At 39.8% G+C, this 27,553-nt stretch overlaps 2 protein-coding genes across 3 annotated transcripts in view; one reads left to right on the top strand and one right to left on the bottom strand.

The window, feature by feature from the left end:
* Positions 1 to 27,553, top strand: part of cep89 (centrosomal protein 89) — a 146,457-nt gene that overhangs the window by 102,955 nt on the left and 15,949 nt on the right. Inside the window, exons 19-20 of one of the 2 annotated variants that reach the window (XM_078544413.1) lie at positions 16,873 to 17,042; positions 24,690 to 27,021. In XM_078544413.1, the coding sequence (XP_078400539.1) occupies positions 16,873 to 17,042; positions 24,690 to 25,131 (612 nt within the window). In that variant the 3' untranslated portion in view covers positions 25,132 to 27,021. Of the gene's footprint in view, positions 1 to 16,872; positions 17,043 to 24,689; positions 27,022 to 27,553 lie in introns of those variants that run through there. The other variant, XM_078544414.1, reaches the window with a different exon arrangement.
* LOC144681382 (E3 ubiquitin-protein ligase RNF182) lies at positions 1,564 to 6,185 on the bottom strand. Its single transcript, XM_078542977.1, has 2 exons — positions 6,125 to 6,185; positions 1,564 to 2,336 (listed from the first exon to the last, which is right to left on the bottom strand). The coding sequence occupies exon 2, from the start codon at positions 2,318 to 2,320 to the stop codon at positions 1,595 to 1,597; it is 726 nt and encodes a 241-aa protein (XP_078399103.1). The 5' UTR covers positions 2,321 to 2,336; positions 6,125 to 6,185; the 3' UTR covers positions 1,564 to 1,594.

Here is a 27,553-nt window from a genome sequence, read left to right as displayed (position 1 = left end):
ATAAGGCCTCTTTCCTGTGCTGACTATGATTCCGAGTCAGCATGTGGGATTTGTACATTGGCCCGAAAAATGGCCAATATAAGGAGGACTCATGGTGGGAAAGGACGGGGGCCACGATTAATCCGGCAAGGAACCTCCCATCGCATCCATCATTGCCACTGGGCCACAGTTGCCGTGGCTGGCTGTTCCATGAAGGGGTTGCACCTCTGCAACCACAGCCAAGCAGCTGTGGCTGTTATAATTTTTAAAAAATTGACCTTTTCTTCAGAGGCCACATCCATGTTGAGAAGAAAGCAGTCTTGTTAAATGAGTATTTTGTGCTCATTTTCCCAATGGAGGAGAAGGACAAAGTGCCATGGGTATGTGGGAACCTAAAAATGCATTAAGGTAAGGAACTTAATGGATTTAATACAGATGTAAAATGGTAGTGGGGTAAATAATGGGATTTAAGATGAACAAATCTCCCAGACCTATTGGTTTCCACTGCTGGGTAGTTGGGAGGTAGAAACTGAGAGTAGGGATAAAGGAAAAATTCTTCGGTTGAATGTCATGTTGGTGTTCCCCATGGATCTCTACTGCAGCCCCAGCATTTCACCATGTGTATTAATGATTTGGATGAAGGATTAGAGCATTATATATCAAAGCTTGCAGATGACTCTTAAGTTAGGAGGCACAGGAACTTACAACAAGTCATAGACTGACTAAGTGAGGGGACAAACTATGGCAGATGGAATTCAATTGGGGGTGTGAGGTCATCCAACTTGGATCTGAGAAAGACAAATCGAATTTTTTTAAAATAGTGAGAGCTGTAGAGGAACATAGGGATTTAGGTATCCATTGTGTACAAACCACTGAAAGCTAGTGAACAGGTACAAAATATAATCAAAAAGGTGAACTGAATATTGACCTTTTTCTCAAAGGGGTTTGGAATACAAAAGCAAGAAAGTAATGCTTGTACAGAACCCATCTCGAGTATTGCATTCAGTTTTGTGCATCACACCTCAGGAAGGATATATTGGCTTTAGATGGGGCACAGTGTAGATTCAACAGACTGATAGTAGGGCTGAAAGGGTTAATTTGTGAGGATAGGTTGCATGAACTGGGGTTATATTCCCTTGAGTTTTGAAAATTGAGGGGCGACCTAATCAAAGTGTTTAAAATGATATAAAGGTAATAATGGGAAAAAGATAAAATGATAATGATAGGATAGATAAAGAGAAATACCCTCCAATGGAGGATTCCAGACCAGGGAGCATAATTTTATGGAGCCTTCCTATGTGCAAATTGGCTGTCGTATTTTCTACATTACAACAGTGCCTGTATTTAAAAAGTACTTAATTGGCTGTAAATCTCTTGGGGACATCTTAAGGCCAGGAAAGGTGCTATATAAGTGCATCTCTTTCTTTAAAATTAGAGCTGGGATATTTAGGAGTGAAATCAGAAAGCATTTTTCCACACAAAAGATAACTGAAATTTGGATCGATCTCCCCAGAAGTCTGGATGCTTGGTCAACTGAATACCTATAGTCACAGACAAATTAGTTAGGGTGTCCTGGCTAAATCTATAATTTTGTTGTAGTATCAGGTAATGCCTGTTAGCTCCTGGATGAGCAATCACATATACCCTGACAGAGGCACTGACAAAAACCATAGACCAAACAAACAGTCAGACTGGAAGGAACAAGGCTGACACACACAACTCCCAGAGTCACTTTTTGGATTACCAGAAGATAAATTCCAAGTGGCAATGAACTGAAATAGAAGAAACCCAAAAGCCACACGAGTATTCTTGGCACACGGTTACAAATTTTAGAGAACACATCTTGATCGATTCTGCTTTGGGATGTAACAGACATAGTGTCAAGACTGTGATCTGCATAATAGTCAGAGGTGGTATGTCTGCTTGGAGTCCTCGGGGAATTCCTTTGTACCTCCCTTATAGTAATAACTAAGCAGTTAGAAGAACCAAGGGTTGAACTGGAGGAAGTTAAATTCTTTGGTGTTAACACTACCTCTTTGCAACCTGAATTCCATGTTGTCTTGTCTCTTGCTGTAAGTTTGCACATAATGTCTGTATCATCAGGGAGACTTGCAATTTCATCCGGATGGACCTCTGTCTCATGGCGACAGAAGGGACAACTAATGTAGTGGAAGCCATCGTTGATATCTAGGATTTTGTTCAGACATTTTGCACATACTCTGTGTAAACAGTCCAGAATCTTAGGCTTTCGGCTATGGCTGTTGTACTTTTGGTAACAGATTTTACATTCCAGATCAGCACTTGAAATGCTTTTGTCTCCTTCTATGTGAGAGCAGCTCATCTTTAAATCAGACACACTGGGGAAAGAAAAAAGCCATGTAATAGAGAAAAAAACAATTACATTCTAGAGAAATAATACATAGATTCATATTCATTGGTTCATCATAGATACTGATCCACATTTAACCTTTTAAGTAAGCAATATATTCTGCACGTATACTGTATTTGGAAACTATGGCTCTGAACTTTGATCTGTTCTTGGTTCCCTACCACAGCACACTGTTCTGTTCTTTGATTATACTTTTCTCTGAAGAAAATGGTGGAAGAACCTGATTTGGAAGAAATATCAATATTTCCATTTACCTAAAATATTACCTGTGCCAAAATAAACATAGCCTGTCAGGATGTTTGTGGCTAATCAGAAGATGGATTAATCAACGGTTTAGCTAGATCCCGCCGTCCTGGATTTTAGGCATTTGTCCCATGTCCTGTGTTGTTTGCTGCCGGGATGCTGTTATGTCCCCTATTTTTGATGCATGATTTGCAAATCAGACGGCATCATGTTTTTCGTCCCCGTCCCCTCTACTCTCTCAGCCTCACTAGCACTGTCCAAGTTCCACCATACCAAAGTGTCCCTTAATTTTTTTCCCCAAGAGCTGTGACACAACTTGTATTGTTTATTAATTGTTAAAATAAGTCCTGCTATGACACTGATAGGCTATAGCATCAAAATCGTTTTTTATTGCACCAGGTTACTGACTAATATTACAGTTAGAATGTAGTAGTTTTATTTAATTATATTAGTATGCCCTAACTTGAGGTAAATGTAATGCTAAACATGAAGTTGACCTCACAAACTATTTAGTTTACTCATACTAAACATGATGGCTTGAATTTAAAAAAAATAATAATTTTTGGTATTTAAGAAATCAGCTGCTTCAAAGATAGCTCCCTACCAGTGAGCCTGGGTTTTACTTGCATCGTGTACACAATGGTACTCAAAATTCACTGATTTGTATCTGGGCTTGAATTTGATGAAAATATGTCCGCACAGCTCAAATTGACTAATTCCAAACTGAAGCAAGTTTTTCAATTCTATTTGAATATTTTTATCTGTACATTAATATAATATAGCAAAGTGCTGGTTTCTCAAGCAAAAGTTAATTTCTGCTGCTATTTTACCTGCAGGTATGTTTCTGACCATGTCAGCTGAATGTCTTGACCTTTCTTTCAAATAACGATGAATACATAGTTTATTATTAGATTACTTTCTGTCTGTCCATAAATAAGGAATTGAAAAGGCTTTAAGAATTTTCATGTTTCTCGTAATGTAACTCAAGAATTGTGTGCAATTTTGATGTTTAGGTTACCTGGCATGCCCTTTAAGACCATTGCTAAACTAGTAACTGTGGGGATCCTGGTATTTTTAGGTGCTTGTAAATCCCATAGATCAATTAGAAGTCAGTAAATTGTTTGCAAATGTAAGGCTCTGAAATGAACTGCCTGACTATATTTCTATTGGTTTAAGATTGTTTTGCATTTATAATGAGTTGTAATAATTGGTCTAGATGGACACACACTAGATGCAAGATTTTATAAACCCATTTGTTTTCTGCCTGGGCTACTTGGCTTCAGATCTGATTACAGTCTTGGTCCAACCGTAGACATGAGCTGAAGCCCAGGGATGGGATGAGAGTGACTGCCCTTAATGTAGAGGCAGTATTTTAGCAATTGTGGCACCAAGAAACCCTAATAAGAGATATGGGGAAATTGCTGTGCCTGGAACAAAATAAGATGGTTGTGGTTGTTGAATACCAATCATCTCAGCCCTAGGATATCCTCAAGGCAATGGTCTATTTGCAGCTGCTTCATCAATTACCTTCCCTCTGTCATAGGGTTAGAGGTGGGGCAGTCCATGCATGATTGAATAGTGTTCAGCTCCGTTCACAATTCCTAAGATAATGAAGCAGTCCATGCCTGCATGCTTCAAGATCTGAACAACATCCAGGCTTGGCCTGATGAGTGGCAATAAACATGTGCGCCACATAAGTGCTGGATGATGACCATCTCAACAAGAGGGAATCAAACTACCTCCCGTGGCATTCAAAGGCATCACCATCAAGTAGGGGGAAGCTAGATAAGTACAAAGAAGATAGAACAGAAAGTTATGCTGAAAAGTTCGATGAGATAGGGCGGCAGGAGGCTCATTTGGAGGATAAACACTGGCGTAGGCTATTTGGACCAAATGGCCTGTTCATGTAAATTCTTTATTAGTTCACTAATATTAACATACTGGGTTGGGGTGGGGGAGGTCACTGGAATAGAATAAGTCAGAGGCTTAGTATTCTGCACCAAATGGCTCATCTCCCAACTCCCCGAAGCCAGCCCACCATCTACAAGGTACAAATCCAGAGTGTGATGGAATACTCTCACTTGCCTGGATGGGTGTGGCTGCAACAACACTCAAGAAGCTCAACACCTTCCAGTGCAAAGCAATCCAATCGGCACCCTTAAATCTATTCCCTCCTGGAGCTGCGAACAGAAATTAGTTTCTGCAGCTAGATAGAACTGATGATCAAACATGACAACGAAATAGCCACCTTGAATGAAAATTTGTGGTCCAGGACCAAGCCATGCGTAAATATAAAATTGTCAGTTGAGCTCATGTGCATTGGAAGCAAATACTAATTTTCTTCAAAGATCTACAAGGAGGTGCAGGTTGTGCTAACTGTTTAAAAATGCTAATACATAAAGGGTCATGGTTGTTGCTATTGCCCAACACTCCCACAAGACAAGTTGGGGCATTTTAAAGGCCCGTTATGCAGTCTTTGCCAGTCAGCTACTGACACCTGCAATTTAGGTTCCAGCTAGACTGAGCTGCATTCATTTCCTGGTTTTTGCTTGTTCGAACTGCAACAGTTTTGTCTACCTGTGCATGGTGAGTACAGGCATAGATAAAAGTTTCTCACAAAAGTTAAACATATAAATACTTACTAAGTGGTGAGGGAAGCATCCTTACTGTCTGAACGCTTAAATTGAGATTAGGTGGGTTTACAAAGTACTTGGGTGTTGCGATACATACTGAATTGAGCTAGGTGTAGTTTTCGTCTTATGTATTAGTTTTGTCCTAGCACTGGCGAAAGGGAGCTATATATTTTAAGAGTTTTATGCATGATTTTTTGTTTTCTCATTTAATGTTGCAGAGCAGTTGCGTTATAGTGCAAGCAAGTGATGTTTTGGTACATTATCCTCAAACAAAGCTGAACCAATGTGACTTTGGATTAATAGTCTAGCTACAAGTATTCTTTATTGTGAGAGTTTGTTTTAAATCCAGGTTAATTCCTGGAATTAGAACAGATTAAGTCACCTGGTGAAAAAGTATATAAGTTTAATTTAAAATTTTGGAGTCTCAAAAAGAATTGTGAGGTTAGATTTTTAGTCAGTCCTCAAAGCAGCAGCAGCAAAGACAATGAGAAAAGTTTGCATGAGAAACAAGGGCAATGTTTTATTTCATAACTAGATATATCTTGTTTTGTTGATCTCTAAACTTAAATTAGAGAATGACTGCAACTTTTGCAGTATTTGAGAGAGCTGTTGATTTATTAAAAATAAAATAATTTTGAGTGGCTAAGTTCCTAAGAAAACGTAAAATATCCTAATTTTTAAACCTTTTCTATATATTTAAAAATCTTTTATATATACAAATCTTATCAACATTTATGTTGAAACAATACTTAAAATTGGATCAATTATAGCAATATTTTGCCATATATTTTTGACATATCAAATAATTCAAAATTTGACATCTTTTCTAATGTTCAATTTCTATGTCCAAAATACAGTTTCAAACAAAAAATATTTTTACCTTACAATAGTAGTTTGGACCCTTCAACCAAAGCTATGCATTCTAAGCATGTGCAGTTTGCAGAACTTCCCAGCACGTAGACTGTGCATCAACATGGCTTGAAAGGTAGAAAGTGCATCCTTCAGTCTACAAGCATTTGAGAATTTCTTTGCTTTGACAAAAACCTGTGAAAGAAACTGGAGATTGAAATCTCAGAGCTTTTTCAAACAACCTTGGAATTAACAACAAATGCTGTGTTCTAATAAGAACTACTCCAGCAGGCAGCACCTGTACATCCAGCAGTTCATATCAAGATACCGCGCATGCTAAATCCAGATCAAAACATCACCTACTCTGCCTGAATAACATTTTTGAACAAAACTTCAGAGGGCCCCCTATTCAAGTTTTTCAGTTTGCTTTTTAACCCGACAGATTATCCATCTTTATGGCCTTTCAAACTGAGATCACCAGATAATTGCAGATGAGGAAGGCTTTTTGGTCTATCTTAGTCCATCCATCCACAATGTTCCCTCCTATTGAAGCATCCAACTGGATTTTAAATAATTTTAGAGTTTCCCCCTGCTGCCCCCCAACACCTGTTTTAAAAATTTTTCATGGAAATGAGTATTGCTGGCAAGTATTTATTGCCCACACCTAATTGCCTTTGATTAGTGAGGCCCAAAGTTTTCCAGACATTGGGCCTCATTTTGGTATGCTGGTGCAGCATGAAGAGTCCACTGATCTCAAGGAGTCCCAAGCTTGGGCCACTGTTAGTGTCAGCGCCCTTCATATTATTGTTGTCGGGGATTGGGTCTGGAGCAGGCTCTAGATGGAGAGCAGACAAGGGTATTTGGGTGCAATCTATGGTACCTTGCAGCCTGGGGAAGCATGCCATGCAGATAGACTAGTGCTCTCATTCTGCTTTGTTCTCTCCATGGTTAGTGAGATGTAGGTGTTCCTCTTTGGTGTAGAGAGCATTAGTGACCTCTCTGATACTGCAAACTGGGAATTATTGCTGACGTCACTTGCTAAAGCCTGAAAGGAGCGTGTGTCATAATAGTTAAGGGACATGGTGACCTTGACGGGCACAGGTGCAGTGCTGTCCATGCCCTGGTTCCAAGGCTAAAGTTCTAGCTGCAGCAGGTTACATAGCTCAGTTATAGCATCCTTGCGAAGCAAAGTCACCTTGTAAATTGCTCCTAAGTAAAGTTAATGTAGAAGTGCTTCCTGAATACCCACTGTGCGTAAGGCACATTGCATAAAATGCCATTTTCCTCTGACCTCACGTAGCAGCTATTACTGCTTTGTGTCGACCTCTTTGCTGCCTATCTCTTCCAAGCTCAAAGGCAGGCCCATTAGACCACCTAGGACTGCAAAGAAGACAGCCAGTAGCAGTGCAACACCAGCAAAATCACCAACAGTCAAAGTGAATTTTCTACACTCAGAAAACAGATCTGAAAACTCCCAGAAGTTAACCAACAGCCTTCTTCAGCTGCGTCATCAATGACCTTCCTTTCACCATAAGATCAGCAGTGGGGATGTTTGCTGATGATTGCACTATGTTCAGCACCATCCGCAGCTCCTCAGATACTGAAGCAGTCCATGTCCAAATGCAGCAAGACCTGGAGAATATCCAGGCTTGGGCTGACAAGTGGCAAGTAACATTTGCGCCACACAAGTGCCAGGCAATGACCATCTCCAACAAGAGAGAATCTAACCATCGCCCCTTGACATTCAATGGCATTATCATTGCTTAATCCCCCACTATCAGCATCCTGGCGATTACCATTGACCAGAAACTGAACTGGACTAGCCATATAAATACTGTGGCTACAAGAGCAGGTCAGAGGCTAGGAATCCTGCGGCGAGTAACTCACCTCCTGACCCACCATCTACAAGGCACAAATCAGGAGTGTGGTGGAATACTCTCCACTTGCCTGAATGAGTGCAGTTCCAACAACACTCACGAAGCTTGACACCATCCAGGACAAAGCAACCCGCTTGATTGGTACCCATACACCATTTCCAACATCCACTCCCTCCACCACCGAAGCACTGTGGAGCAGTGTGTACCATCTACAAGATGCACTGCAGGAACTCACCAATGCTCCTTAGGCAGCACCTTCCAAACCCATGGCCACTACCATCTAGAAGGACAATGGCAGCAGATACATGGGAACACCACCACTTAGAAGTTCCCCTCCAAGTCACTCACCATCCTGACTTGAAAATATATCGCTGTTCCTTCACTGTTGCTGGGTCAAAATCTTGGAACTCCCTTCCTAACAGCAGTTTGGGTGTACCTACACTACATGGACTGCAGTAGTTCAAGAAGGCAGCTCACCACCACCTTCTCAAGGGCAGTTAGGGGTTGGCAATAAATGCTGGCCCAGCCACCAAAGCCCACATCCCTTGAATGAATGACAAAAAGCAAAGTGCAGTATGATCCCTTTAAGTCCTTCCTGCCTGTTAGTGTCACAAGTTGCCAGGCAATTTTAGCACATGGCAAATCAGGTGCTGAGGCATACCAGAATCAGAAAAGAGCCATCCAAGAAGTGCAGAATCCTAATTTGTTTACAGGCTTCAGTGTTTTCCATAGCTCTGGAGTTTGGTTGCTTATGGAAATGCTGATCCTTATGGCAGGCAGGGAGAAGACTTCCTGTAATGTGGTGACCAGAACTGTACACAAAATTCCAGCTGTGGCCTAACCAACATTTTATACAGTTCCATCATTACATCCCTGTTTTTGTATTCACCCAATAAAGGAAAGCATTCCATATGCTTTCTTTACCACTTTATCCACCAGTCCTGCCACCATCAGGGACCTGTGGACTCTCAGTTCCTCACCTCCTCTCAGTAACCTCCCGTTTATTGAGTATTCTCTTGCTTTGTTTGCCCTCCTCAAATACATTACCTCACACCCTCCAGTGTCTCTTAATAACTTTAATATCTAACACAAGGAGATCTTTCTTGTGATTGTTCTTGGTATTGCCTCCAACACTTGACTTTCCTTTGTGCTCCGATCATCAGAGCTGGTTACAATGCTCAAGACTTGCACACTATTGAAATTTATTATGATTTTCTTTGACTTGTGTTCTACTGTTTTGTCTATAATTCAATACTCTGTTGGCTTTGTTGATTGTTGTTATCTATTGGTTGGACATAGCGATTGTAATTGTAACTTTTGTGACTGCGTGAGAAACGGGTGATGGCAAATCAACAGCTCACAAATACCTGTCCTGATTTTCTTTTCCATTCAGGTCATTGATGTATGGAATCATGAAACGCTTATGCATTATATTTACCAGCTGTGACTCAAAACTACTTAGGATTCCCTAAATTATAGGAGGTTAATTAAAGTCGCCTAGTAAAGCAACTTTTCTGTGTCTTTCTTTCAAGCACCCTTTCTGCCTCTTATTAGAACAGGAGAGTCAAACAACCAGTATTTTTATATGGTGCGCCTGATCTGATATTCTGGCACTTAACATGCGCCACATTAAGCAGAAATTATTAAATTGGAAGTAGATAGAGATGAACTATATTGCTATTTATTTATATTTAGAAATACTTGCATCAAACCCCTATATTCTAAATGGCTTTCTGCAACTTGATTCATATTCTGATGATTATTCCGAATTGATGCTGGCAGTGTAAAACATTCAATTCATGCCCTTGTCTAGTAAAAATGACTTAAGCTGTTGAACCATTGTTTAACAAATGTAAATGCGCTTCCTTTAATGGCACTTCTTTGGTAGACAATCGGTTGCTTTGTTTTATTCAAATATGCAAAGGCATTGAAATGTAACCTTCACATGACTGTACTATCTATCAGGCAATCCCCCAAATTAGAAAAAAAGTTTTGCCAATTTGTTGCATGCTTGAATGTTCATATAAATTGGGATTAACCTTTTATGACATGAGCTTCAAGTGTAATAGGAACAGTGTTTGCCTTGAGCAGGACCCATGCAATCATTTGGAACCTGTTTGCTTTGCTAGACCGGAATGGAAACATTGGTCTGATCTGCTGCAACAGATCTTTGACTAGCTTCTGAGACCTCTGTGAGCCAATGCCAAGTGCTTGAAGTCTGAATATGTGTAATTGTTATTGTTTCAGAAGCTAGCACAGACTTTCCTGATCTGAAGGAAATGATTAGCCAGGTATTGCCACAGTTCAGACCTCTAAAGGTGGGTGCCCTGGGCCCAGCTACTACTATTTCCTATGACCCAAAGTAGGCCATGGAATTCTATGGCTGTTTATAAAGTTAGGGGCCTTAATGATTGCCTGCATTTGGGTTCAAGGCTTGGCCCTGGGGTGAGCATTAGTAGCTTTCTTTCAACCCAGCTTGTTGCGTGTTTCACTCTGCTGCTTTGATTGCAAACTTGTCAGGCAAAATTAGCTCTGTCACTTTATAATTGGTTGCAATTATCCTTAATCACAAGAAACTGGCCCACTGGGTTAGCTTGGATTTTTTTCATGTCTAAGTAAAAGAGTTCTGCCTACTTGCCAAATATCCTGGCCATGAAGCTTCCTTTTCTAGTCACTGTCTTGGTGTTCATGGATCTAGGGAATTCCATGGTCATTGTTTATCTAGGCTTGAACAAGGCTATGGATGCAATACCATTAGTTTGTCCACAGGGTAGAAAAAGCACAGAATAGGCAGTCAATTATTGAAATTGTTTAAAGCAGGTTGCATAAAAGAAGTTGGAGGGTTCAGGATGGTGCTGAGTAATCAGTTGGAAATCCCAAGAATCCTTTGCTTTTATTCGTTCATGGGATGTGGGCATTGCTGGCTAGGCCAGCATTTATTGCCCATCCCCAATTGCCCTTGAGAAGGTGATGGTGTGCTGCCTTCTTGAACCACTGCAGTCCATGTGGTGTAGGTACACCCACAGTGCTGTTAGGGAGGGAGTTCCAGCATTTTGACCCAGCGACAGTGAAGGAACAGCGATATATTTCCAAGTTAGTGGCTTGGAGGGGAACTGCCAGGTGGTGGTGTTCCCATGTATCTGCTGCCCTTGCCCTTCTAGATGGTTGTGGTCGTAGGTTTGGAGGGTGTTGTCTAAGGAGGCTCGGTGAGTTCCTGCAGTGCATCTTGTAGATGGTAAGATGTAATGTGGGTTCTGTGTTTTCATCCAATCAGAAAGCTCCAGGGTGATCGCATGGATGGTGAGGTTTCGAGAGAGGCTCAGGAGCACACAAATCTAGTGAGCAGTGCGAGGGAACGTGGTGCTGCAGAGCAGGGCAAGGTTGAGACCAGAGCGAAGACAGGCTGCCGATAACAACTACCAGAGAGTTTGACACCACTAGACACAGATCCTACCCTAGGAATCCAGTTAATGGAGAACTCCAGTTGGTAGAGTCCTGGATAACAGAAATTTTACTTTAATGGACTTCCCAGCAAATTTGAAGCCCATGGAATGAAAGGGACACTGCCACCATGGATATGAAGTTGGCTGAGTGTAGGAAATGGAGAGTAGTAGTGAACAGTAGTTTTTCAGACTGGAGGACAGTATACACTGGGGTTCCCCAGGGGTCAATATTATATCTATGATTTTCTTGATATATATTAATAACTTAGACTTGAATGTTCAGGGTGAAATTTCAAAATTTCCAGATGATCGAAAACTTGGAACAATTGCGAACTGTGCGGGGCATAGCTATAGACCTTAAGAGGACATAGGCTGGTGGAATGCATGGAAATGTGGCAGATGAAATTTAATGCAGAGAAGTGTGAAATGATACAATTTGGTAGGAAGAATAAGAAGAGGCAATACAAAATTGAGGGTGCAGTTCTAAAGGAGTGCAAGAACAGAGGTATGACTCTACATGTGCACAAATTATTGAAGATTGCAGGGCAAGTTGAGAATATGGTTAAAAAGGCATATGGTATTCTGAGCTCCATAAATAGAGGCATAGAGTACAAAAGCAAGAAGGTATGATCCTTTTTTAAAACGCTAGTTCAGCCTCAACTGGAGTACTGTATCCATTTCTGGGCATGACACCATAGAAGCTCAATCATTGAGCATGTTCAAGACGGAAATCGATAGATTTCTGAGTACTAATGACATCAAGAGATGGTGCAGGAAGGGGCGTTGAGGTAGATGGTCGGCCATGATCTAATCGAATGCTGGAGCAGGTTTGACAAGCAGAATGGCCTACTGCTCCTATGTTCCTATGAAGGATATGAAGGCTATAGAGAGGGTTCAGAAAAGATTTACAAGAATGGTTCCAGGGATGAGGACTGTCATTGGATAGATTGGAGAAACTGGGATTGAGAAGAGAAGGTTGAGAGGAGATTTGATGGAGATATTCAAAATTATGTGGGATTTAGACAGAGCAGATAGAGAGAAACTGTTCCTGGTGGCAGAAGAGTCTAGAACCAGAGGACACAGATTGAAGATGATTGGCAAAAGAGCCAATGGTGACATGAGGAAAAACATTTTTACATAGCGAATGGTTAGGATTTGAAATGTACTGCCAGAAAGCCTGGTGGAGGCTGATTCAGTTCTGGCTTTGAAAAGAGAATTGGATAAGCACCTGAAGAGAAAAAAAATTGCAGGGCCATGGGGAAGGGCGGGGAGGGGGACTAGCAAAATTGCTGTTGCAGAGAGCCAGTTTTTTTTTTCTTTCATAGGACATGGGTGTCACTGGCTAGGCCAGCATTTTTATTGCCTATTCCTAATTGCCCTTGAGAAAGTGATGGTGAGCCACCTTCTTAAACCGCTTCAGTCCATGTGGTGTAGGTACACCCACATTGCTGTTAGGGAGGGACTTCCAGGATTTTGACCCAGCAGCAGTGAAGGAATAGCAATATATTTCCAAGTCAGGATGGCGTAAGGCTTGGAGGGGAACTTGCTGGTGATGCTGTTCCCATGTATCTGCCCTTGTTCTTCTAGATGATAGAGGTCATGGGTTTGGAATGGGCTGTCAAAGGAGCCTTGGTGAGCCGCCGCAGTGTATCTTGTAGATTGTATACACTGCTGCCACAGTTCATCAGTGGTGGAGGGAGTGGATGTTGGAGATTGTGGATGGAGTGCCAATCAAGTGGGCTGCTTTGTCCTGGATTGTGTCGAGTTTCTTGAATGTTGTTGGAGCTGCGCTCATCCAGACAAGTGGAGAGTATTCCATAACGCACCTGACTTGTGTCTTTTAGCTGGTGGATAGGCTTTGGGGAGTCAGGACATGAGTTACTCGCTCCAGAATTACCTGACCTGCTCTTGTAGCCACAGTATTTATATGGCTGGCCCCGTTATCATCAGCGGACATCTCCACTTCTGAGCTTATGATGGAGGGAAGGTCATTGATGAAGCAGCTGAAGATGGTTGGGCCTAGGACACTACCCTGAGGAACACCGGCTGTGATGTCCTGGGACTAAAATGAATGACCTCCAAGAAACACAACCATCTTTCTTTGTGCTAGGTATGACTCCAACCAGTGGAGAGTCTGCCCCCTGATTCCCTTTGACTCCAGTTTTGCCAGGGCTCCTTGATGCCACACTCAGTCGAATGCTGCCTTGATGTCAAGGATAGTCACGCTCACCTCACCTCTTGAATTCAGCTCTTTTGTCCATGTTTGGACTAAGGTTGTAATGAAGTCAGGAGCTGAGTGGCCTTGGCGGAACCCAAACTGAGTGTCAGTGAGCAGGCTATTTCTGAGTAAGTGTTACTTGATAGCACCGTTGATGATCCCATCCATCACTTTGCTGATGGTTACGAGTAGACTGATGAGGTGGTAATTGTCTGGGTTTGATTTGTCCTGCTTTTTTTTGGACAAGACATACCTGGGCAGTTTTCCACATTATCAATGCTATAGTTGTACTGGAACAACTTGTGTTCTGGAGCACAAGTCTTCAGTACTATTACTGGAGTCGGGGCCCATAGCCTTTGCAGTATCCAGTGCCTTCAGCCGTTTCTTGATATCACATGGAGTGAATTGACATGTACAGGCAGTACAGATTTAGCAGACTGAATGGCCTCCTTTGGTGCTGTAACCATTCTGAGATTCTAAATGGAGATGAAGACAAAGGTTTCAAAATTTGCTGAAGACACTGAAGTGTGGAAGGTGAAACTAAACAGTTATGGACTGGCAGATTAGGTGCAGAGGAATCTGAATAGATTAAGAAATTGAACTGAGAAATAACAAATGAAATTCAGTGTGGAATGAACATTGGAACTGTAAACTAAATAATGTTAGTCAACAGCACAAGGAAGATGTGAAAGTGTCGAACAGATTATTGAAACTATCTGCACGGTTGAGCAGCATTCGATTAGGTGAACAGGACTTTGAATTGTATAATGCACTGGCTGAGAACATAAATTGAAGAATGTAATATTGAGCCCATCCAAGCCATTGGTTCATCCTCATACTGCAAGTAGTTCTAGTCACCATGACAGGAAGGATATCATGGCATTGGAACAAGAGCAGCAAAGGGCTACTCTTGCCATCAGACACCTGAGCAATAACAGACACTGAAGAAGTCAAATTTATTTGCACATTAGAAGAGAAGATTGTGAGGGTATCTTATTTAAATATTGAAGTTCCTTAAAGATATTAACAAATTGAGCCCTGAGAAACTGTTTACCCTATGACAAGAGGGTTTGGAATGGAGCACAAAGAACAAAAAGATCTGGTATAGCTAGTTCACACAGCGGTTGAATTTTGATGTGATCCCTTCCATTGGTTGGGAGGCAGGTAGAGCAAACCCACTGACGCCAGTCCATTTTCAAGTTCAGTCCTCATTTGAATTTCACTGGTGATTTGTTAGTACTTTTGATGTGGGATATTTGGCAGCTCCATCATGGAACACAGCTGCTCCAGGGAAGTGAAGTGGGAGGGCCATTGGGCATCCAGGATGTAGGAACTTATTTTTGTGGGGCCTGGAGGAGCATTAGAAAATTGGCCCCATTGTTTGGAATGGACTGGCTCAGGGAGACAGTTATGATTGGTAACAATTTTAAGAAACAGTTGGATGGGCATTTGGGAAGAAAATCACTTGCGGTATATAGGTAACAGTGTATTGGTGAAACCCCAGGGTGCACAGAATGATTTTAAAAAAAAGGTATTTTCTGTTCCTGCAAATTCCTATGTTCCTATGTCTCTGTTGTAGCACTCTCACCTTTGAGTTGCAAGTTTGTGGGTCCAAATCCCACTCCAGAGACTTGGAACACAAAATCTAGGCTCATATTTCAGTGCAGTATTGAGGGAGTGCTGCACAGTTGCAGGTGCTGTTTTTCGGATCACTACGACACTGTTGGAAGAAAAGGTGCCCTCAACTACCTGAATTTTCAACCTAGGCAAGTCTGTTAAACTGGCAACATTTATCCCTCAACCAATGCCACCAAAAACATTATCCAGTCAGCTAGCTCATTGCTGTTTGTGGGACTCTGCTGCACGCATATTGGCTGCTATGTTTCTCTACACTACAATATTGATCACGCTTGAAAAATGTACTTCATTGGCTGTGAAGCAGCGAATTGTCCTCAAGACTGGAAATGTTGCTTTATAAATTCTTTATCACTACTGAATATGTATTTTTTATATCAAGTCACTGCTGTCTTTTTTTTACCATTTTGCTGCCTTCGATTGCTATCAGCCCTAGGTTAGAGCTATAAAATTATCTTTGACTCCTCTTTAGTCTTTTTCATTGACCGTCAGGAGGCAGCTCCTAAAGCTGGATCTTAATTTCGTTCCCTCCTTTGAAAGATCTCTTCCTTCTAAGTAGCGCTCCAACCAATGCCTGAATTGAGAACTAGCTGAAATCTCTCAACCGAGGCAAACCTGTTAAACTGGCTCATAGCCTTTTGACCTTCTGGTTGATACATTTCAGTTCAGCTTGTTTACAGTTGTTTCTTTACCAAGGCTAGCGAACAGTTCAGGATCCAAAATAGATCCAAAACAAGTTAACATGGTATTTTCATGTTTCTAATTATTTTTATGTGGCTGCCTTATTACATAACAATGCATAATTGTTTGTTTGTAGTCTGTGATAGTACTTGGTGACTGCACCTCACCGGAGAGCAAATTGTATAGGGTCAGTTCCATATATGTGGAAACAACTTTGTTGGAGACAGATCTCATGGGCTACATCAATCTACTGCATTTATCATGAGTTTGAATACAATACGATTTTATGTTAGTTCTTAAGTGATAAATAAACATTCTAAGTATTAGCATTTTGTTGCATTCTTGATGGGATATATGAATTATGCAGAATGTAGATTTAGCTATTAGGCTATTATGAAATTAAAATATTTTAATATTTTAACCTGTAGTCCTAATGGTTTTAATATCTTTTCATCAGTAGTCTTTAATCTGCATAAAAGCAGCATTACATTGTTTTTAAAGAATCTTATTTTTGATGCATCTCTTCCATCTAATTTCATTTCTATATAATGTAGAAAAATCATATATTGTATCACAGATACAGCAAGGCAAACAAATCACCATAAATGCTTCTATATAGCAGTTTGTGGAAAACAAGAATGTTTAAACCTGAAAAGGTTAAAGAAAATAAGTTTAAAGAAAGATATCAGATTTAATTACATTATGAAACCTTTGTTGGCTAAACACCTCCATGTGAATATTCTATTTGAAATTAAAAAAAACATACCTGATCATGTCTTTATCATCTTCAAAAGCTTTCATTTCAGACTGGGAAAATGTTTTTCCATGGGTAATCCACAAGCCAGTAGTTTATCATTGTATAAGCAAGCACTTACTGTACAGCAGTGAAAGGACAGTAACAGTATCATTCTATTAATTCACACAGATGTACAAAACAAAAGCTGCAGTGAAGCTAGGAGACATCAACAACCGTATGAAGAAACAAGAGGAGGATTTTGCCAGAAGGACTGCTCAGTACCAGCGGGAAATACGGCATCTCCAGCAGCTACTGAAGGACAAGCAGGAAACCCTTGACGGATTGCTTGAACAGCAAAGGTAAAGCAGTCATAGGCATAGCAAGCCAATTAGAGCAGACTGGTAGATAGAAAGATGCACAGCTGCAAGCTCCTGTATTCCAATGTTCCCATCTGGCGCCTTTTTGGATGGTTTACCTTATACACATTAAATTTGACATAAACACACATAAACAAGAGGCAGAAGTCAAAATTCAGTTATCTTGGTTTGAATAAAATTTTCCTTCTTTGATGCCAGAAACCACTACATTACCTGTTTCAAGATTTGTAGCTACTTGTTTCTGGGTGCTTCCTGCTGGCACCAAATAGATTGATTGATTGTTAGAAATATAATTTATATTATTTTGTGAACTAAGAGCAGCAACAACATAATCCGACCTATAGGCTCAAGTTTTATACTGTTGCTTGAAATGGTGAATTTTCCTTTGAGTTAATAATACTCTGATTCAGTAAAATTATCTGATTGTTCAATGTTGTCAGCTCTGTAATGTTGATTGAAGCACCGCATGATGAAAATATTCAGTTAATCCTCTCAGTTGGGATAGGGTGAGGAGGAAGAGAGACAAATACCAAACGTCATTCATATAATACATGTTGGCAGTGTCTAGGATATGGAAAGGAAAGCTGAGACTAAGAGCTGAAGTCGTCCTTGCATAAGAGAGGTTATGATTGTGAGGAAAATGCAATCCTGTTTCCTGCAATACTTGTCAGCATCGATTTGCATTCTATTGGCAGCTGTGCAGTGCAGTCCCATTATCTGCAGAGTGAGAGGGAGGGAGAGAGCGAGCAATGAAACAAACCTAATCACCATCATCTTTCATAGCTCTTCATTGTTTTTCTGGGATAATCGGTTAAAATATTTCCAGAGCTGAATCCAAGCTGCCAGGTTGCTGTAGTTACTGAACCATTTAGTAGTTCAAGCAGCAGCCACTGCCTGCAGAGCCGTTTATAGGAATTAAATGAAGTTTAAAAACAGCACAATGGATAATAACCAATAATTTTTTGATATATTTAGCACTTTGGGAGTTACTGAAGTTATTTGTGTATTTAGGCCATTTTAACCTCTACAAACTTACTAGTACTGTTATTTTTTAAAAGAACAGTGCATAGAAATATTAAACACAAATACTTGATTTGTAATGCAGAGTGAAAAATATTTATATACTTTGTAGAGCATTTTTCCAAGAAGCTGGATTATATATTTGTATAAGTAATAAAGTATAATTGTCAGATTCAATTGTGAGCTGTCAGCTGTGGCTAAAATACATAATTCCCTGAAAGTCTGAATGCAAATAGAATGTGGAATGGAATTAGACCATTTATCCCTTTGAGCCAGTTATACCATTTAATGGAATCATGGATGATCTATGACCTAACTCCATATACCCACCTTTGCCCCATATTCCTTAAAACCTTTGGTTCACAAGAGTCTGTTAATCTCAGATTTTAAATTAACAATTGATTGCTGTTTGACGCAGAAATGTTTCCTAAGTTGATCCCTGAAAGATCTGGCTCTAACTTATAGACTATGGCCCCTTGGTCCTAAACTCACCAAACAGCAGAAATGATTTCCCTATCTAGTCCATCTGTTTCCCTGAATATCTTAAACTTCATTTAAATCACCCGTTACTCTTCCAAATTCCAGGAAATACAGCCCTGCTTTTTGGAATCCCTTCTCCTAATTTAACCCTTGAAGCCCAGACATAATTCTGGTAAATCTATACTGCACACTCTCCAAGAACAATATAACCTTCCTAAGGTATAGTGCTCAAAGCACTCCAGGTGTGGTCTAATCAAGACTCTGTATCAATGTAGCATAACTTCCTTCCTACCTTGTTTTCTAGCCCTCTAGATATAAAGGCCAGCATTCCTTTAGCTGTTTTGATTATTTTCTATACCTGTCCATGACATTTTTAAGGATCTATGTTCCTGGGCCCCCGAGTCTCCGGTGCAGACACACTAGGCTGAATGACGATCTCCTGTGCTGTCACAATTCTGTGATTATGTCTCATTGAACCTCTACTGCTTCTAGCTTTTTACCATTTGGGAAGTACTCTGTTCTATCCTTTTTTAGGTCCAAAGCAGATGACCGATATTCAAATTCAGTTGCCACAGTTTTGCCCATTCATTTAATCTATCAATATCACTTTGTAATTTTAAGCTTCCATTTGAACTTCTTACAATGCCACCTATCTTTTTGTCATTAGCAGATTAGGATATGTGGCTTTCCATCCCTTTAGTCATTAATTAATATGGTGAATAGTTGAGGCCCCAACACTGATCCTTATGGGACACCACTAGTCACATCCTGTCAATTAGAGTACTTGCCTTTACCCTTACTCTCTGTCTCCTGCCACTCAGCTGGTTTCCTAACCAGATCAATAATTTGCTTCCCATTCCTTCAACGTTAGCTAATAATTTCTTAAGTGACCTTATCAAATGCCTTTTGGAAGTCTTTAGACATTCCCTTGTCCACAGTTTAAGAATTTTCTTGAAGAGGTGACTATCAGGTTTGTCAGCCATGATCTGCCCTTTGAAGATCCATGCTCAGTCACTCTATACTTAAATATAAACTTTAGTAATTTCCTAACAACATATGTTAGGCTAACTGGTCTCTAATTCTCAGGTTTTCCCCTCTCGCCTTTCTTAAATAATGGAGTTACATGTACAATTCGGTAGATTATGACATCCTTTGTGCTATTATTTTCTTAATTACTTTTGTTTGCTTCTGTTAATTTTGGTGAGATCCTGTCCTAGATTCACTATCCGTTTCCTTGAGATGTATGACATGCTGATTTATTATTCAATTGTAAATACTGATGCATGGTAATTATTGAACATGTCCACCATTTCCTTATTTTTATTGACAATATCACGTTATCAGTTTTCAAGGGGCCCATTTTGCTCATGACCACCCTCTTTCTGAATATAATTGTGAATATGTTGCATTGATTTTGATAACCCTTGAAAGTTTCTTTTCATTCTCCCTTTTTGCAGCTCTTACTATTTTTTGACACCTATAAGATCATAAGATGTAAGAGCAGAAGTAGGCTGTTCGGCCCATCGAGTGTGTTCCACCATTCAATGAGATCATGGCTGATCTGATAATCTTCAACTCCACTTTCCTGCCTTTTCCCCATAACCCTTGATTCCCTTACTGATTAAAAACCTGTCTATCTCAGCCTTGAATATACTCAATGACCCGCCTCTACAGCCCTCTGCAGTAAAGAATTCCACAGATTCACTACCCTCTGAGAGAATAAATTCCTCCTCATCTCTGTCTTAAATGGGTGACCCCTTACTTTGCCCTCCGGTCCTAGACTCTCCCACAAGTCGAAATAACCACTCAGCATCTACCCTGTCAAACCCCCTAAGAATCTTATATGTTACAATAAGGTCACCTCTCATTCTTCTAAACTCCAATGTGTACAGGCCCAACCTACTCACCTCTCCTCATAAGAAAATTCCTCCATACCTGGGATCAACCTAGTGAACCTCCTCTGGACTGCCTCCAATGCCAGTCTATCTTTCCTTAGATAAGGGGACCAAAACTGTTCGCAGTATTCTAGGTGTGGTCTTACTAATGCCTTGTAAGTTTTAGCAAGACTTCCCTGTTTTTACATTCCATTCCCTTTGAAATACAGGTCAACATTCCATTTGCCTCCCTTATCACCTGCTGAAGTAGCTTTTTGTGATTCATGCACGAGGACCCCCAAATCCCTCTGTGCTGCAGCCTTTCTCCATTTAAATAACATTCAGCTCCTCTATTCTTCCTGCCAAAGTGCATAACCTCACATTTTCCCACATTATATTCCATTTGCCAAGTTTGTGCCCACTCACTTAACCTGTCCATATCTGACTGTAGACTCTGTGTCACCCTCACTGCTTGCCTTCCCACCTATCTGTGTCATCCGCAAACTTGGCGATAGTACATTCACTTCCCTCATCTAAGTCATTAATATATATTGTAAATAATTGTGGCCCCAGCACTGATCCCTCTTTATTATTTTTTGGTCATCTTTTGTTGGTTTTTAAAACATTCCCAAAATTCTGGTTTACCACTAATCTTTGCCACGTTGTATGTTTTTTTCTTTCAATTTGATACTATCCTTAACTTCCTTGGTTAACCATGGTTTGTTTATCCCCTTCCTAGAATCCTCCCTCCTCACTGGGATATACCTTTGTTGTGAGTCATGAACTATTTTCTTAAACGTTTCCTTTGTTCATCAACCGTCTTTTCTGCTAAATTCCTTTCCCAGTCCACTCCAGCCAACTCTGCCCTCCTTCCTTTGTAATTACCATTATTTAAGTTTACCACAGTTGTTTCTGACCCAAGTTTCTCACTCTCAAACTGAATGCTAAATTCTACCATGTTATGGTCACTGTTCCCTAGGGGATATTTACTCTGAGATCATTTATTAAACCTGCCTCATTATACATTACCAGATCCAAAATAGTCTGATCCCTGGCTGGATCCACGACATATTGTTCTAGGAAACTGTCTTGAATACACTCTGAACTCTTGCTACCTCTGCCAATCTACATGAAGATAAAGTCGCCCATGATTAATGTACTGCCTTTTTTACATGCCATCATTATCTCCTAATTTATTCTCGGTCCTACAGTATAGCTACTGTTAGGGGGCCTATAGACTACTCCCACCAGTGTCGTCTTCCCCTTGTTATTTCTTACCTCCACCTAGATGGATTCTACATCTTCCGATCCAAGATCATTTCTTGCTATCGTACTTATTCCATCTTGTACTAACAAAGCTACCCCACCACCCTTTCCTTCCTACCTGTCCTTCCGAAAAGTCATATACCCCTGAATATTTAGTTCCCAGCTTTGATCTCCTTGTAACCATGTCTCCATAATGGCTATAAGGCCATACCCATTAATCTCTATTTGTGCCGTTAATTCATTTATTTTGTTCTGAATACTACGTGCATTTAAGTAAAGAGCCATTAATTTAGACTTTTTACCATTTTTACCACCTTTGACCCTATTTGTAGTTGTTTTCTTGTGTTTGTACACTCTGTCCCTTCCCGTCACACTCTGGGTATCATTGCCTAAATAGCTGCCCTGCAATGCTGCCATATCCTTTTGCTTTGTAATCCCATGTATCCCCTCTCCAGAACCCCCCCCAGCTCTATTTAGTTTAAAGCCCTCTCTGCAGCCCTCCTTTCCAGTCCTATAATGTCGTTGGTACCAATGCAGACAATGACAACTGGATCCCTCCCCTCCCACTCCAAGTTTCTCTCCAGCCCTGAGGAGATGTCGTTAACCCTGGTGCCGGGCAGGCAACACAGCCTTCGGGACTCATGCTCATGGCTGTAGACAACAGCATTTACCCCCATAATTATACTGTCCCTTACCACTATGTTCCTATTTCATCCCCCCACTTGAATGCCTGCCTGTACCATATCTGTTGGTGTCCTTTGTATTTCTCCCATTTGTCAGATCTGTGCTACTTCATGCATTTTTGTATTTTTTTCCTTTTAGTTCTCTTTTAGCTGTCTCTTCCCTCTTTAGTCTTTGGTTTTTTTGGCAAGTAGAGCTCTTGCCCCTTAGGAGTATAAATTGGTTCTATATCACAAATGCTTTCTTAAACACCTCCCACTGAACTCCTGTCTTTATACCTATTAACAGATTTGCCCAGTTTACTGTGGACAGCCTCTGTCTCATCACATTGAAGTCAGCCTTACCTAAATGTAAAGTCTTGAAAGTTGCTATTGAGTCAGCTTTCACACAGTACATTTCAGATCATCATAAATCACTGCACAAAGAAAATTCTCCTTGTCTCCCGCCTTGTTCTTTTGCCAATTTTCTAAATCTGCGTCCGCCGGTACTGTCCAATCTGCCAATCAAAACGCTATCAAAATCCCTCACAAATTTCAACATTTCTAGTGAAGCTACTCTTAAACTTTTCTACCCAAAGGAGAATAATCCCACTTCTCTAATCTCGCCACATAATTGAAGTACCTCATGTACGGTATCATTTAGGTATATAGCTTCTGCATCCTCTCCAAGGCCACGACATCTTTCCTGATGCGCTGTCCAGAATTGGACACAATACTCCAGTTGAGGCATAAACAGTAATTTATAATGCTCTGAAGAAGAGTCATATGGACTCGAAACATTAACTCTGTTTCTCTTTCCACAGATGCTGCCAGACCTGCTGAGTTTTTCCAGAATTTTCTGTTTTAATTTCAGATTTCCTGCATCTGTAGTATAAAATCATGCACCCCATAAGATAAAACCCTACCGCCAAAAAGTTTTTGGATTTTATAATTATGAACATGGAATAGAAGAGCAAAGAGATAATAAATTTGAAGAAAACATTGGTTCAGCCACAGTTAGAGTAGTGTGTGTTATTTTGGATGCCACATATAGAAAATATACTAAAACTAAAGACCTTACAATATAGATTCACCGGGGTATTACCAAAGATGAGAAACTATAGTTAGGACAGAAGACTTTCGTTACTCACGCCTGGAATTTCTGCTGTGGCTTTCCTGATCTCCCGTTGTAACTTTGGAAAATCAGCAGAACCCCTGGAGAAATGACCTTCCATGGCCTCTGCTTTACTCCCTCCCTCAAGGCCTGCAATCCTATATGCAACCTCTAGTTCTCCAACACCAATTTATTTCTCGTTCACTGCACATCCATTGATGGCTCTTCTACAACCACCTTGCTCCCTCTCTCAACATCTCCACTTCTCTCCTAATTTCCTCCTAGCAATACCTTTCCTTTGCCTCAATGCTAGTTGTGGTTTTCTACTGCTGATATCCAATATTTTGTGCAAGTGTCAGTTAAGACAATGAGTTTGATGGGTACTTACACTTTTGTAGCCAAGCCTGAGCCTATTTTCACCTGTTATAAGAATACATGTACTTTCCAAGAGGGATCCCAGGATAATGATCAGATGCTGGAAACCTGTTATTTTTTTCTGCCTCCTTAAAATGAGCTGGATATTAGATCATAGAACAAACTAGTATTCCTGCAACAACCAGAGTGTTTATATCTAAATTTAACCTTCATTTTCTGATTTCTTATTGAGAAATTCATTTTTTTGGTGTACAGTAGCTAATATGGTATTTCTAAGTTCCACTTATTTAATCAATGTCATCAGTAAAGCCCTATTTAAACTTATAGAACAGTACAAAGTGATGAGTTATAAATTGTGTGGTATCACCATGAAAGACAACTCCATCCAGTGGAAAGATTATGCAGATTTGTGCTTTTTTTGTCGGAACACTTCATACTAACCAGCTTTTACAGTAAATTATTATTGCTCTTGAAATCTGTAGAGTAACTTTTCATTTCAGTTGAACTCTTCCATTGTGGTAATTTTGTGCTCAACCATGGACTGTGTTAATACTATAGACAAAACATGGCAACATTCTGGAAAAACAGCTTTGAGTAGTTTTTAAAAAATAATTCTCAAAAGGCCTTTTGTAGCATTTGTTAAATTCTTCTTTGTTTCTGAGCACACATATGGGTCATTTGTCCAAAACAGACTAATTGTAGAACCCTCCTAACAATGTGAAGAATTCGTACCAAGAAGACTGAAGGACTAGTACTAGATGAATCTTTACATTATTTAATTCCTAGTCATGCAGATGAATGTTCAATAAAGCTAATAGATTTAACTGTCTGTTTCCTTTAGACAAGTAGAATCTGAGCTCGAGACTGTTTGGGAATCAACAACACAAGAAAATCGGCGCATAAAAAATCTTTTATATGGCACTTTACATAAAAGTAATCTCTTGGACACTGTCAACTTTGATCGATCAGATGTAGAAGAAAACCCTCGCAGGTATTTAGGTAGTCAGTCGGATTTCAGAGCATTCAGCTACTGTGATGTAATGCTCTCCTCTGCTAGAAGGGTAGATGATAGAAGGACACATGAAAATTACCTGCGGCCAAACATTAATAAGCGTTTGCCTCATCATGTGGCTGAAAGTGGAGATTGTGCAATCATTCAACAAAAAAAGCAAAAGCCCAGAGAAAAAAGTGTCAAGAGCCCAATGTTTGAGTCTGACTCTGATCAACAACAAATTGCCTCCTCTGATGAAAGTGACAAAAATGAGCATGATTTCTACTCTTAATATGATCACCATTGACGTTTTCAAATTTATTATTCCTGCAAATGTTGTTCTAATCTCCATTGGCCGATAACAAAAAAAAATCAACCTTAAAGAATAGCATGGCAAGATTTCAAGTTTCTAAGCTTATACTGTAACGAATTACTAAAAAAATCTATTGATTAAACCCTATTTTCTTTTTGAAGGCAATTTATAATTTAAACAACGTAAAAGAATATCCCCCTTCTTATTCTTAGGCCAACCAAAAAAAGACACTTCACAGGTATATTTACACTGTGCTTTAATGTAGATAGTCGATTTTCCCTGAATCAACCCAAAGTGATTCTTAGCTCCTGAGGGCTTTCTCTTATCCTTTTCTTTTCTCGGCCTGATAACTTGCAATCTTAGAACTTTCTTTCACAGTGAGGTTTTCTTCTCTGAGACTCTTCCTCCAGCCCAAGCTAGATGACTCTTCCAACCTTGTTTTAACTCCCCACGAATTTGGTCTTTTCAATCCGAGCACAAGCTTCCAACCACATTCCTGCATGGTGAATCATAGAAACCTGTTGGTTTCTAGCTGCTCCCTCTCAGATCCAAACAGACTGAAAACACTGATTGTGATATTCTAGGAAGACCTGTAACCTGATCTTTTCGGTGGCTTCTGATGCATCCTTCCTCACGGCAACTTGAATCACGTGGGCCTTGTAATCTAGGTAGAAATGCTAATTATCTATCCTTGAGAGGTTAACTTTCTTTCATCTTGTAAGTAAATGGATAGTTTAAAGCACAACTGTTTACAACCTGGACATTCTGAATATTCTTCTGAATCTTTGGAAATCCACAGTCTCCACTGTTAACACACAAGCTGCTGCCATTGTCTCCAAGCTTATATACCTTGCAACTTCTTCCCAGTAAAACAATCTAAGCCTTCCTTCGATCTCTAACAATCAGACCACTCTGATTGGTCAGGCAGACTTCAGAACTGATCACATAGCCCTGTTCAATTTACATTAAATTTAAAGGCAAAATTCCAAAATATAGCAATCTTATCAGCCTCATAATTGTAACAATGTATGTTTTTTCCCCTCATATGCTTGTTGAAAAGAAATGTTTTGCCTGTACTAACAATGATTATCTAGTTACTTCATATTAAGCTTTTTAAAAAAAAAGTCTTATAAAAATACTTGCTTTCACTGCTTTATTTATATTATAATGGTATTTATCCCTGAATACGTCCTGCCACCTCTAGTTAAAATTATCCAGATTTTCAGCAGGTTTATTGGATGTTTGCAGCCATTCAAAGACTTAGTTTTCCACTGGACAGTGGGCAAATGAGTATGATGGGAATTGTCAGTGAATTGCAAAGTATATCTGTAAATATTTTGTACTTCAACTTGAATGTGCCTCCTAAATGAAGTAAAATCAATAAATTAGATGCAACAATGTTTATTAGTAATGATTCATATCCTTCAACACTAACCAAGGAGGAAATGTTACATCTATGCATTTGCTCAAGTTCATAATCAATAATGAGTTTGTTAAATTTTAAGAAGACTTATATAAATTGCTTTTAATTGACATTGAATTTTCTGAAACATGATGTGAATATTTAGCTTAGATGGGCAATCAAATTTCTGGCATATCAATAATGGATGAATGTAACAGTAAGAAAAGCATCTATTTCAAGTGCTTGGCAAGTACTAAAAGTATCAAGCATATTTTGTGGTAAAATAACCCTTTAGTTTACAATAACATTTGCAAATCAATGCATTATGTTCCGATGTTAACTAACTTTTGCATTATTTCTGTTATGTCTTCTTTCAATACTTGTGTGAGGGGATTTTGTAACAATTGTATGCATTTCTAGTTCATCTTAGATATATCTTCAAAATAAACACGTTCTATTCAAAACTGTTGTTTGGTTCCAAATTGATAATCCATATAACTTTCAAAACTCTGTGTTAAGATACATCCTCAAGGCTGATTTTTTTCTCTTTCCATTCCTCACCTCACCCCTACTCAACCCACTACCTAAGCACAGGTGAATTCACCCACATCTCCATGTTAGGTGATTTTCATTTTGTGAAGTATGCGGCCTCCAACTAGGCACATGCTTATTAGGGTGAAGAATGTTGTGTGCTTCCAAAGATCTTTAAGGTGTGCAACAGCTTCAAGACTCAGTGCTGTTTTGTGTGTTTTTTACTGCTTGTATTTGACTGCTAATTTTAGACAGCTTCCTATATTTGACAGTACTTTTTTAGGAGTCTAACTGTCTGACCCAGTGAGGTAATGTAAAACCAATATTCAAATATTGAAGTATGATTTGGGACTAATAGAATAATAGACTAACACTTGGAATGGGCAAAGTGCTAGAATGCATTTCAGGCATATTAAAATGTTATGCTCTTTTATTTCAGCTGGTTGCCGATGGAGTGCATGCTGCTCC

The sequence above is a fragment of the Cetorhinus maximus genome, chromosome 6 (assembly GCF_964194155.1).
Source record: "Cetorhinus maximus chromosome 6, sCetMax3.hap1.1, whole genome shotgun sequence".
Classification (NCBI taxonomy): Eukaryota; Metazoa; Chordata; class Chondrichthyes; order Lamniformes; family Cetorhinidae; genus Cetorhinus; species Cetorhinus maximus.
This window is presented reverse-complemented; position numbering and strand designations above follow the sequence as displayed.